The sequence below is a fragment of the Astyanax mexicanus genome, chromosome 7 (assembly GCF_023375975.1).
Source record: "Astyanax mexicanus isolate ESR-SI-001 chromosome 7, AstMex3_surface, whole genome shotgun sequence".
Classification (NCBI taxonomy): domain Eukaryota; kingdom Metazoa; phylum Chordata; class Actinopteri; order Characiformes; family Acestrorhamphidae; genus Astyanax; species Astyanax mexicanus.
Window position 1 is genome coordinate 38188709 of NC_064414.1, and position 13320 is coordinate 38202028.

The 13320-nt window shown below is 39.3% G+C and overlaps 1 protein-coding gene across 4 annotated transcripts in view; it reads left to right on the top strand.

Moving 5' to 3' along the window:
- Positions 1 to 5459, top strand: part of adka (adenosine kinase a) — a 254337-nt gene extending 248878 nt beyond the window's left edge. For all 4 annotated transcript variants that reach the window (XM_022684666.2, XM_022684667.2, XM_022684668.2 and 1 more), the window contains one exon: positions 4650 to 5459. In XM_022684666.2, coding sequence (XP_022540387.1) covers positions 4650 to 4774 — 125 coding nt within the window. In that variant the 3' untranslated portion in view covers positions 4775 to 5459. The remainder of the gene's footprint in view (positions 1 to 4649) is intronic.
- The last annotated feature ends 7861 nt before the right edge of the window (positions 5460 to 13320 follow it).

Below are 13320 nucleotides of genomic sequence, written 5' to 3' on the forward strand. Positions count from 1 at the left end.
TTCCATGCAGTTGCTAGGCGGTTACTATGTGGTTTATGTGGAATTGAAGGTACTTTCCATGGTGTTGTTACAGTAAGTGGTTGCTGTGGTTTTCTATATGGCTGCTATTGTTTTGTTAAATTATTCCTAAGCTTCCTTGGTGCTAAATGGATTGCTGTGGTTTTCCTGATAGTTGCAGTGGTATTTCTAGGTGGCTGCTGTAAAGTTGTTAGGTGGTTCTTGTGGTTTCCCATGTGCTGCTACAGTCTTTTTAAATGGTTGCTATATCTCAGGCGGTTGCTATGGTGGTGTTTAGTGGTTATTAGGTGACTGCTGTGGTATCCTAGTTGGTTTCAATGGTGTTGCTTAGTGGTTGATGTGATGGCTGGTTCTTGTGGTTACCCAGGTGGTTGCTACGGTCTTGCTTAATACTTGCTATATTGAAAGCAGTTGCTATGGTGTTGTTAACTGGTTGCTGGGATAGGTGGTTCTTGTGGTTACCTAGGTGGTTGCTACAATCTTGCTAAATATTTACTGTATTGAGAATGGTTACTATGGTTTTGCTAAATGGTTGCTATGATTGTTAGGTAGTAGTATCCCTCTTCATTTCAGTGATCTAGCCAAGTGATTTCTATGGTTTTGCTAAGTGGTTGCTATATTGCAGGTTGTTGCTGTGGTGGTGTTATATATCTTCTAGGTGATTGCTATGGTATCCTAGTTAGTTCTTAAGTGGTTGCTGTTATGTCAGATGGTTGCAGTGGATATTCAGCTTCTGTGGTCTTTCTAAGTGGTTGCTATGTTTTTTTTCTGAGTGGTTGCTATGTTTTTTTCTGAGTGGTTGCTATGGTCTTGCTAAGTGTTTGCTGTTATGTTAGGTGGCTGCTGTGGTTGCCCATTTGGTTGCTATGGTTTTGCTAAGTGGTTGCTATGGTCTTGCTAAGTGGTTGCTGTTATGTCAGGTGGTGGCTGTGGTTTCCCATTTGGCTTCTGTGGTCTTGCTAAGTGGCTTCTGTGGTCTTGCTAAGTGGTTGCTATGGTCTTGCTAAGTGGTTGCTATGGTCTTGCTAAGTGGTTGCTATGGTCTTGCTAAGTGGTTGCTATGTTGCAGGTTATTGCTATGATGATGTAAAATGGTCCCTAAGTGATTGCTATAGTATCCCAGTTAGTTCCTAAGTCGTTGCCTTTTTGTCAGGTGGTTGCTGTGGTTTCCCATTTGGCTTCTGTGGTCTTGCTAAATGGTTGCTATGGTCTTGCTAAGTGGTTGCTGTTATGTCATGTGGTGGCTGTGGTTGTCCATTTGGCTTGTGTGGTCTTGCTAAGTGGTTGCTATGTTGCAGGTTGTTGCTATGATGTTGTTAAATGGTCCCTCAGTGATTGCTATGGTATCTCAGTTTGTTCCTAAGCGGATGCTGTTATGTCAGGTGGTTGCTGTGGTTGCCCATTTGGCTACTGTGGTCTTGCTAAGGAGTTACTAGGTGGTGGTTGTTGTATTCCAATTGGTTGTTGCTGTGTTCCTAAGTGGTTAGTATGGTATGCCAGGTGGTATTTCAGTCAGTTGCCATGATGTCGCTTAGTGGTTTGTTATGTTTTAAAGGGAAATGGTGGGAGTCTCTGAATTTTTAGGTTAAACTTTGTATTTTGTTTATTTTTAGTGTTTTATTTTATTTTATTTTATTTTTAACAGGTGTGCAAAAGCGCATAAACATGATCAGTGGTGTAAGTGGTTAATTACAGCAATCAGTACTGTGCTGTATGCAGAATAGTGTAGCTAACTCATTTATAAGATAAAAGGATCTTCTTTCAGGAAGGACTAATGGAGCTTCTAAATGCTCCACTGCTGTGATCTATTCTCCGAGGGCTCCAGTAATATCTGTGTACGCTTCAGGATACAAACAGTCTGGTTTTTGTGTGTGTCTGTGTTTCTGTATGTCTGTGCCTCAGTGTGTGTGTGTGTGTGTGTGTATTCGTCTACACCAGGTTTAGCTGTGAAGTCATCTATCAAACTGGTTTCCTCCTGATAAAAAAGCAGGAATAGTGAGGGCCGGGACTCTGTGTGCTCGGGCCCTTTCTGTCCCCTGTAGTTAGTCTTTATATAATGCCTTTATCAGCGGGTCTCATACCTGCTCCTCTGCTATTCAAAGGCCAGCAGTCTGATTTGTTACCTTGTCTTCCTGTAGCTCGTCCAGGACAACCCTGAGACTAATAGAGCTGTGAGCATGTTTTCTCAAACGTCGTATTGATTTTTTCTTTTTCTTTTTTTTTTTAACTCCTTTATACGTTCCAACAAGAGGTTGGAGGCCATTGCTGCAGCGCGTTGGAAAATGAATTTGCCAGCTGTTTTTCAATGCGCTTCAGCACTGCTGTGGAGTGCAGAGATCTAGGTGGGAGGGTTCAGAGCCTGAGGGCTGCAGGAGGAGTTCTGTACTGCACATCAGTGAGGGTGCCTCTGCCAGCACCTTGCTTTACCCCCTCCCAGCTTGATTTATTTAATTTTTCACTCAGAAAAAAAGAGAAAGTACTTATGCTTTACAAAAGATAAAATCAAATCAATAGCAGACCCTGCACTTAATGCGTGTTTATGTGAAATTGTGCACACGTCCGCATATCTCTGCGGTCATAACAAAAAACTTGTAGCTCTGAAATAGTTACTGTGTGACTAATGAGAAAAAATAAAGCATTATTAACTTTAATGTAGGCTATTCCAAGATTCCAACATGTTGCGTCAATTCTTAGGAACAAACAGCTCAAAAAACAAAAGAGCAATTTTTGAATGGTGAAAAAAATATTTAAAAAATACTGTATTTATGATATTAACAATCACAGGTTTGATCTCCAGTGACATGAAGAATGGGTAGATTGGCCCTTTCTTTCCACTCCTCATGTAATACAGTGGGCAGGTAGTGTTCTCCTGCAAGCGTGTAAAGCTGTCAGTCCAAATGGGTATTCAGATTTCCCCATTCACAATTTTTACTATAAATGCATATTTTTATAACATGTTTGTACATAAAAAATGATCACATTAGTATATTCATAACATGTAACCTTTACTGCACACATATTTTTAAGGGCCAGTTTTATGGGGCAGTTCAGTGTCAAAAGTCAGGAAAAACGCAGGAAAAGGGAAAATTAAGTTTATTTATCCTTTTACATTAGCTGGAAAGTTCATTAAAACCCTGAAAAATCAGTCACACCATAAAATGGTAATGTTCCATTAAATGCTCTATAAATCAACTAACATTAAGCTAATATTGAACTGCTTGTCTATTTACTGCAAGGGTCGGCAATTAGTTTTGGCTGTAGGCCAGATATTTTCCAAGCCATTAAGTGGCGGGCCACAAAAAAAAATCTGTTTTTGGAAAATGAAGCAGGTAAATCCAAGCAAAAAGGAAAAACTAAATGAATAAACACACCGCTTCTCACGCAGGATCAAACACGTGTCAGCAGGGTCGCGGTCCAATACACTATCGCTGCCCCGGCTAGTAAGTTGGGATACAGCCGTGAAAAAAGGCCTCATAAGGACATAGGGAGCCCAAGACTAAATATAAGAAACTAAAGTCACGCCGAGCGCAACAGAGAGACAGGGGAGGCGTGTAAACCAAAGTTCGCCAGAGAAGCGTTTTATTTTTATTCTTTTTTTTTTTTTTTTTTAATTATCGTTCAAACAACGTCACGGGCAAGATGTTTCACCAGCCTGTTTTAACGCCTATTGCAGACTAACTGTAACTAATTAACTGTAACTGATCTTTTAGTTTAATGTAAATGATGTCTACTCTAATGATGTAAATGATTGTCCTCAACCATGAATTAACCCTAAAACCTAACCCTAACCCCAAACTTTCACCTAAACTTTTAAGGGGCACTAAACCTGCTGACTCCACTCTCAGCCCAATTTTGAAAAAAGGTGCACTGGGTGATGTATGGGTTTAGAGGTGGGGCAGGAGGGAAAGCTGATTGGCTAAGCTGCAGCAGCAGCAGTGTGCCTCAGAATATCTATGAGGTGCAGATGGTTGGGCATCAGCATGCGGGCGGTATTATTGATTGATTGATTTGCATATTGTGCACATCCTCGTCTATAGCACAGTTGAACAGTTTTTTTTTTTTAGGAATGGTTTGACATTTTAATCAGGACTGATATGTTTCATTACTTTAAATGAACACATTTCAGCTATTAATGGGAAGAATATGGTTTACATTTAGTGGCTCTTTAAGACTAACTCTAAAATGTTAAGATTAGAGTTTGGATTAGAGTTAGGTGTAGGGTTACATTCAGTAGACATGTAGTTAAATGGAAGTTGGGCATCTATAAGGCATCTAAAATGAACCATCCAAATAAAGTTCTATGAAATGTTTTTAATTGTGGTAGAATTTATTTAAATGGAGTGATAAATCATGTTTATGATTTTGATTGATTCCTTTAAGTCAAACTTAATGAAGATTTGGGACAAAATGAGCTTTTTGAAGAGGCAGCAAAAGTACAGATTGTTTTGTACAATTGTATTGTACGTGTAGGCATGTTCAAAAGTGTGTGTGTGTGTGTGTGTGTGTGTGTGAACACATCCTTTAATTAGGATAAAAGTTGTCCACCCACTTGTAGCAGAGTGACAGTAAGTCCCTCCTCCTCAGAAAGGTTGTTATTGTTGATAAGTCAGTCTCTCTCTCTCTGTTTGCAGGTTTCCTGTCGGAGCTGGTGCAGGAGAAGTCTCTGGAGCAGTGTATCCGTGCCGGACACTATGCCGCCAACGTCATCATTAGACACGCCGGCTGCACATTTCCAGAGAAGCCCGACTTCCATTGAAAACAAGTGGACTTCACCGCCCCAGTGTTAACATGGGACTGATGCCTTTATCTTATTTTTTTTAATAGTTTTTAATTGACGATTTAATTCTCCTTCACTCCCCCCCCCCTCCTCTCTTCTTCATCTTTACCCTCTTCGCATTCAGACTTCTGTGCCTCTGCTTCCTAGCAGCCAGTCCCACGTCATGATGTAATCATGCAAACATTTTACTTCATAACAAACGTGTTTACAACATTCGCAGCCCACTGCTGCTATAAATAGCCACTTGTTTTCTTTTATACTAAGATGAGTTTGATTATGTTCTGTCCCCTGTCTAGAAAATAGAAAAAAATAGAAAAAACATTAGCAGAAGTCGAGTGTGATGTTGATAACCAGCTTATGTACCAAAAGCCTAGACTCTCTAACACTCGCCAGAAAAGCAGCAGCTTGGGGGGGTCATTTGAGTTCACAAGAGTTTTTAAAGGCCAGTCTTGCTCTTAAAAAGCCAAAATGTTTTTCTTCTGTGAGATGTTCACTTTTAACTGTGTATAATAAGGACATGAAAACCTCTGCATGCGTTTGTGTGTGTGTGAGTGTGAGTGCGCTGTGTGTTATGTGGAGTCTGGACTCGTCTGCATTGTGCAGTTTGAATACATATACTGCCTCTGATAACTGACTGTATTAAACCAACCAATTCATCACCTCATTCAGTGTCTTGTCTTTTTTTTGTACTTGATGTGGATTGATATCAAAATAAGTAGAACATACTCTTCTGTTTTTTCAGCAGGTTTCAGCTTATGAAGGATTGATTACACATTTTAAGGGGTAGCATGTTTCATGACTGCCCAACTCTTTAAATGGTGATTTGACTATTTCCTGTGTTGTTCTCTATGATGGAAACCTCATATACTGTCAGTGTCAGGCAAAATAAACCTTATAATTCTATTTCTCTCTGTTTGACAATAGTGAAAAGTGTTTAAATAAAGTTTTTTCACTTTGGCTTCTAAAGGTACATTGACTTGATAACTACAGGGGTTGGATAATGAAACTGAAACACCTGTCATTTTAGTGTGGGAGGTTTTATGGCTAAATTGGAGCAGCCTGGTGGCCAATCTTCATTAATTGCACATTCCACCAGTAAGAGCAGAGTGTGAATTAGCAGGTTCAATTAGCAGGGTAAGAGCACAGTTTTGCTCAAAATATTGCAATGCACACAACATTATGGGTGACATACCAGAGTTCAAAAGAGGTCAAATTGTTGGTGCACGTCTTGCTGGTGTATCTGTGACCAAGACAGCAAGTCTTTGTGATGTTTAAAGAGCCACGGTATCCAGGGTAATGTCAGCGTACCACCAAGAAGAACGAACCACATCCAACAGGATTAACTGTGGACGCTGTAAGAGGAAGCTGTCTGAAAGGGATGTTCGGGTGCTAACTCGGATTATATACAAAAAAATGTAAATTCACTGCAAAATTCAATGTGCACCTCAACTCTCCTGTTGCCACCAGAACTGTCCGTCGGGACAATAAATTATTGTAGTCTAAATCCAGGTGTTTCAGTTGTCAATGTCAAACCCCTGTATATGGTTTCTTTAAGAACTTATAGAAACATTGGGTCTACTACTGTCATTAATGTATAGACACAAGATGTACAAATGTAACTGTAGAAAAGATTTTTCACCTCTTCAATCTGAAAAACCTGTAAATTCAGAGTTATGGAAAGCCCTGATCTGATATTTGCAATAAAATGTAGTAGAACTTTAGTGATCACTAGGGAAACTGAGCTTACATACTTCAGTTCTGGCATTGTTTAGTATAGTTTACAACATCTTGCGGACAGATATGCACCCACCACCATGTTTAACAGTGTTTGTTACGATCAGAATCTCTATTTCAGTATGGGTGGGACAACAGAGTCAAATTTGGAGGCAGAACCAATCAGAATCTCTATTTAGTGTGGGTGGGAGAACATGATGGAGTCAAACTTTGAAGGTAATACCTATAAGAATCTTTAGTTAGGTGTGGCGTCCAAAAGTGTATTCTGATTCAGCAAGAAAACTGCTCCAGTTTATTCAGTCTGGTAAACAGTTTTTACTACAAGTAATAATACTCGAGTGATAAACTAATATTAATACGTTATTAAGGGGAACACTTTCTCTTGTTTGTTCCTTTAATTATGAAATTGCGTAGCTAAGTATGTATTTAGCTATGAATCTTAATATGTTCCATTTTTCTTTTTTTTTTTTTGTTTGGACAGATTTGATTCTATACTTTTAACTTTCTCTGTTTGATTTAATGCCAAGTATTATTTATAATGCCATAAGTATTATTTCCACTAATCTAGACTCCATGCACAATAATTCAAATCATAATCCATCTCTGACACTTACACATGCAAATGTCATAAGATACAAATTTTCTCTGCTTATATCAATGAGCTCGGAGTGGGGAAATGATGAATATTAAATTTAGATCATGCTTTGTTATCACCAGGAATAACTGTGATTTCTGAGGGTTAAGAAACATCAGGACGGCTGTAGTGTCTTTCATCACACATTTGTCACAGTGTGACTTCTGATGAGATATCAAATCACACTTTTCACCTCAGATTCAGCTTCGTGCTCTTCCTCGGCCGCTCAGAGTACAGTAGGAGCCCTGGCCCCCTTCTTGCTGCTCGTCCCCTTGATCGTGGTGGCGAGCCTGCGAGAGGTTGTCTCTGTTTTGGGATTAGCAGCAGCTATTCGTGGCCATCATCAGGGAGAACTGAAAATACAGCTGTCCCTTTGTCCCTCTCTGGCTGAGGCTGGTGACTCTGCTGAATGCAGAGCCGGGTTCAGTCAGGCTGAGGTATAGAACACGCTCACGCTGTTCCGACTGGCCTCAGTCAGCGTGTGCATATTTAAACAATCTGTGAGCTCTGTATACGTAACGTACTCCTCTCACAGCAGCAGCAAAGTCCTTGAAAACTCAGTTCACATATCTGAACTCGGTGCCATCATCCACATTCTGCCACTCACTGACTGTGAGGTTTATTAAATATTCAGCTTGAATCGCAGAGAGACAGCTTTCATCACACGGCTCTGTACAGTACAGACAGCGGATGTAACCTGAGGTTAACTGAATAGAGTTAGTTTGGTGTTGTTAGTAGCATTTTACCAGCACTATTATTATTATTATTATTATTATTATTATTATTATTATTATTATTATTGTGGGGGTCAAGTGTTGAACTGTGTGTTTAAATGTCTGTGAAAACCCCTGTTAATGAACACTCTAATGTTACTAGAACAGCTTTTCTACACCTCCATAATATTGCCAAGCTAAGAAATGCCCTATCACTGCATGACGCAGAAAAATTAGTCCATGCCTTTATTACCTCAAGGCTAGATTATTGTAATGCGCTACTGTCTGGATGTTCCGGCAGTAACTTAAATAAACTTCAGCTAGTTCAAAATGCTGCAGCCAGGGTCCTTACTAAAACTAGAAAATTTGAGCATATTAGTCAAGTCCTATCAGCACTGCATTGGCTTCCAGTCAAATTCCACATAGACTATAAAATTCTCCTGTTAACGTATAAAGCCCTACACGGACTCGCTCCTGAGTATTTAAGAGACCTCATCTCCTGTTATGAACCACCGCGATTACTTAGATCTCAGGGTGCTGGTTTATTAGTAGTTCCTAAAATTCAGAGGAGCTCGGAGGAAGAGCTTTCTCTTATAAAGCGCCTCAACTCTGGAATAATCTCCCCGAATATGTTCAGGACTCAGACACAGTCTCAATCTTTAAGTCTAGACTGAAAACTAGAGGTGGGCGGATCGATCCAAATATCGATAATATCGATACCAACGCTGGTATTGGTATTGAGCAACACTTGTGTAAAAATATCGATATTCAAGCTTCTTTTCTCTGCCGCATGCACTGACTGCTGCGCACGAGATTCACCACAGTCTACTCTCTGGTCTCTGGTTGCGTCACATGGCTCAGCCTGGCCCCGCCCACTCAGCGCTATCCTCGAGTTGACACGCCTCTACCTGAGGAGATTTGTGTTGAGTGATAATTTTTTACACTCTGTTTATTTAAGAAAAAACTGAAAGAATTGCACTGAAAGAAAGACAATACCTTAATTTTTTTATTGTTTTTCCAAATAACAATTCTATTTGAAAACAAGAAACAAAGAAAGAAAGAATTAGAAAAGTGATGTCTAGTGAGGGTAGAATTTTTATTTTATATTTTTAAAGACATATATTTTCCTAATGTTAAGGCAAACTTTGTTTTGTTACTGTTCCATTTTTTCTTAACAAAAAATGTTGATTGTGATACCAAAGTGATTTGTTATCACTTACAATGTTTGGGGAAATTCTATCCTAGGTTTTTAAATCATTTGGATCTATAAAGCTTAAGTATTAAGAAGTATCGGTATCAGTATCGATATCGGCAATACTGGCCCTGCATCTACTTGGTATCGGATCGATACCAAAATTCCCGGTATCGCCCACCTCTACTGAAAACTTACTTGTTTAGTTTAGCTTTTGGTAATTAATGTTTTTTCCCTTTAGATAAGGCTGCAGATTCAGGGGTTCATGGACAGAGGGAATTGTGGGTAAACTGAGATGCTGGTGCTGCTGTTCTCCCACTGCACACGGTCACTCAGGTTTGTGGACGGTGGAGTGGGTGGATGCCAGTGTTTCAGGGAGCCTCCATGTCTATGTTACCTTCTGGCTCTCTGCCTTTAGTTAGGCTGTTTTATTTAGATCTGCCGGAGTCATTTGCCACACTCTGATAATGTTTTATATTCTCTGTTTTACATAAATCCAGTCAAAACTAATTCCTTCTCTCTGCCTTCCTCCGAGTTACTGACTGCCCACCTGTCTGACCCGATACCGATGGATGTTGGACCCTCAGGCTCTCATGTCCTCTGTCTGGCCAGACTGGAAGTTTCTGAAGTCAGCTCTTCTCCACCACCACCACAGATCAGCTGCTCATCATCCATCTTACTCTATAAGCCATTAGTGGAGCTGCTATACACCTGAATATATAAAACCTATGTGGATGTATGAAAGACTTTTTAAAATTAATTTAAAAGCCATTTGACCAGTGGTGGGATGGTCCCCCCTTTAATGTGAGTCTTGGTCCTCCCAATGTTTCTTCCTCCTCCTGCAGCTCTGAGGGAGTTTTTCCTTGCCTCCGCGCTCACTGGGGATTCTGTATTCTGTATTTTCTATGTGTAATGTTTTGCCTGACTCTTTGTCCTGTAATCATGTTTCTGTAAAGCTGCTTTGTGCCAACACCAGTTGTAAAAAGCGCTATACAAATAAATTTGATTTGATTTGACTCTGTGGGCAGTTTTGGCTCAGAGCAACATGCATTCGATGACATGGTTGTGGGTACGATACCAAGGATCAACAATGTGCCACTGATGGGCCTTTAAACAGCCACTAAACCCTAAACTACTTAAACCATATACAGTATTTTTTCCATTAATAGCTGAAATAAGTTCCTTAGAAAAAATAAAACATACAAGAACTGCTTAAATTTTTTTAAACATGTCCTAAAATAAAAATAAAAAAAGGCTTTTTTTGTGGTAATTTCCGGCTCTACAGCTCACTCTCAGGTTCAATTGTGTTAGAGGTGTGGATCATATGCACATCAGCTCGCCCTCCTGCCCTGCCTCTAAACCCATACATCACCCAGTGCCCCTCCCAAAACTTCCATTTTTTAGCCTTTTCCTAATTTGAGCTGAGGGTGGAGTCAGGGGGTAAAATCAGGGGTTTAGTGCCCTTTTAAACAAGGCCCTAAACCCTTTTATCTTGTCATTTTTTGTTATCTCTTGTCTTGTCATCTCTTGTCATTTTGTCTTGTTGTTTTGCCTTGTTCTACTTTAAGCTGCAGGTGAATTGGAGAGTTAGGCAGTTGAGTTGAGTTGGTGATGAGGTGGGGTGATGATCATCAGACATCCCGATGTCACTAATGCTCTCAAAGCAATGCTCCAAAATCTAGTAGAAAGCTTTTCCTGGACAGTAGAGATAGTTACTTTATCAAAAGCAGGATGACCTCTTTTTAATACCCCTGATTTCATAAAAAACAATTAATTAAGCAACCAATCCAAAACTTTTGTCCATATAGTTTGATTACAAACTATGCACATTTGTTCCACTATGATCCTATAAACCCGTTTTCTACAGAAGCTGATTTTACACACAGCAACGCATCACGCAGGTTTAGATGTTTACAGAGTATTCATAACGAAAACTTTCACACGCTCTAGAGCCCAGCCATAACAATATAATGTAGCAGCAGGTTTGAAATATGGCCAGTATAATGAACGTACCACCTTTTTGTTGTGCCTTAAACTGAAACAAATGTAGCACTAAATAAACCGTGATCCACAGGGGAAACAATTACACACTGGCAGGAGCGTTTATTGGCTTTCAGCAAAACTAATCTAACACTTAACTTCTGTGCATGTTCGTGTGTGTTCTGTGAAGCCCTGCACTACAGCGCTGATTTACACTCCAGTAGGATCTATTATTTGGTGCAACTAACTTAGAGGTTTATTGGCTTGTGGGCTTATTCATAAAGTCTCTGAAAGTAGTTATAATTGTTAATAATGAGTTAATAATGATATTCTATTGACACCATGTTTGATTTAAGCAAGTATGCTTACCAAATGCCTTAATTAAAGCAACTATTAAAACATAAGCTTATCTCAGGATTCTTTTCATTTTTTTTCAGCAGACACTTGTGCAACTTCGCATTACGTTATGACAGCTGTGATGCAAATTTCCCATTGTAATGATATGTTAGGTGACAAAAAACTCTTCGATATGTGCAGGACATCCTGCAGCCACAGGCATTGCTTCTCAAGGCAGGACTTTTAACTGCCATTTTTTAATAGAATAATCCTCACCCACACACAGCAAGGATTTCCTAGGAGCATTTATGAGTCAGCTAAACAGCCACTTCAACAGCCTACGAGTGGAATTGTGAAAGAGTGATTTAGGACGCATGAGATCATCATTTTCACACATGGACTGGCCACCACAGAGTCCAGACCTTAACTCCATTGAGAATCTGTGCAGAAGCTTATCGAAACAATGTCCCAATTAATGTGTGGTCCAACAAAATATTAGTGTGTAACCAGGCAGGGTAATTAACCACATAAAGAAGCATACAAATGGTTCTTTAAAATTTTACTGCAGAGCCCATGAAGACCTTTTTTTTTAGATTAATTAATTGCCATGTAAAGATGTGTGTGTGGTAAAGGTTGCTATATTAATGATGATGATGATAATGATTATAATAGAGGTGATGGGGGTGGTGATGATGATGGCTGTGGTGATTATTATAATTAATGGTATTATACTTATGGTAATACTTATGATTCAATTCTATTTAATTTATATATCACTTTTTACAGCAAATGTCACAAAGCAGCTTTACTGTTGTGTATTAATCTTATCCTTGTTATTATTATTAGTAGTATTAGTGTTATTATGAAGCTATTTCGCTGTGTAGTAATACCACATTTATTATTATTATTATTATTATTATTATTATTTTTATTATGGGTCTGGGACGCCAGACTTCACTGTTGAGCCTTCTGGAGGTGTCGTGGGCCTAATTCAGCGAAACACTGACGAAGGAAGGTGCCTGCCTGATGACCCCTGAGAAGAGCTTGCACTGAAGTTTGTGTTAGAGTTTGGATGAAGGGGATTGGTGTGGTCCTGCTCTTGTAATAATTTGTCTCATGAGTTTTTGTAGACGTCTGAGTACTTGCCAGTTGAGGCACGGACCATGAACATAGTTCGCTATGCTTCTGGATTCTTGTCGAGCCAGTATCAGATGGTAGTGGTTGCTGTGTTCTGCTCACGCAACTTATAATGTGATTTATTGTGTGTGATTGTGCTTAGGTAAGTGTGTTGTTGCCATAGTTAAAGGAAGTGAGCTTAGATTAAGGAGGGATTCTGTTTGTTCATAGGTTATTTTTTGGTAGGTCTGTTACTTGGCAGTTGAGGCAATGGACCATGAACATAGTGTTAGGCTGTGCTTCTGGATTCTTGTCGAGCCAGTATCAGATTGTGGTGGTTTTGCTATTGTTGTTAGTTGAGTGAGTAGTAGATCCTGGCTGAGCCCTATGCATAACCCCAGCTGTTAGGTGCAGGATTTGTCAATTTCCTGTATTATATTACTTATTATTGTTATTTTTATCAGTTATATTATATTCAACATAATAATAATAATCATATAATTATAAAAAAATAATAATGATCAGCATAATTAGAATCATAGCAATTTATTAGTTATCTTAATTTATTAATCTTATTATCCTCTACATATTTATTATCATTATATTTTTTTAGCCCTCTATTAAAACTTTCCCTTTCCTTTTATTTTTATTGAGTGTGTATCCTGAAAGTGAGCGCGCGCGTGTGTGTGTGTATTTTCCCACCCCTGCCATGTAATTTGAAACAATGTACATTGTTTTGCAGTGAGCGATGTGATGTCACATGGCGGTTCCAGCGAGTCCTCCTCTGTGCTGATGGAGTGCTGAAAGGGGAGGTACTACT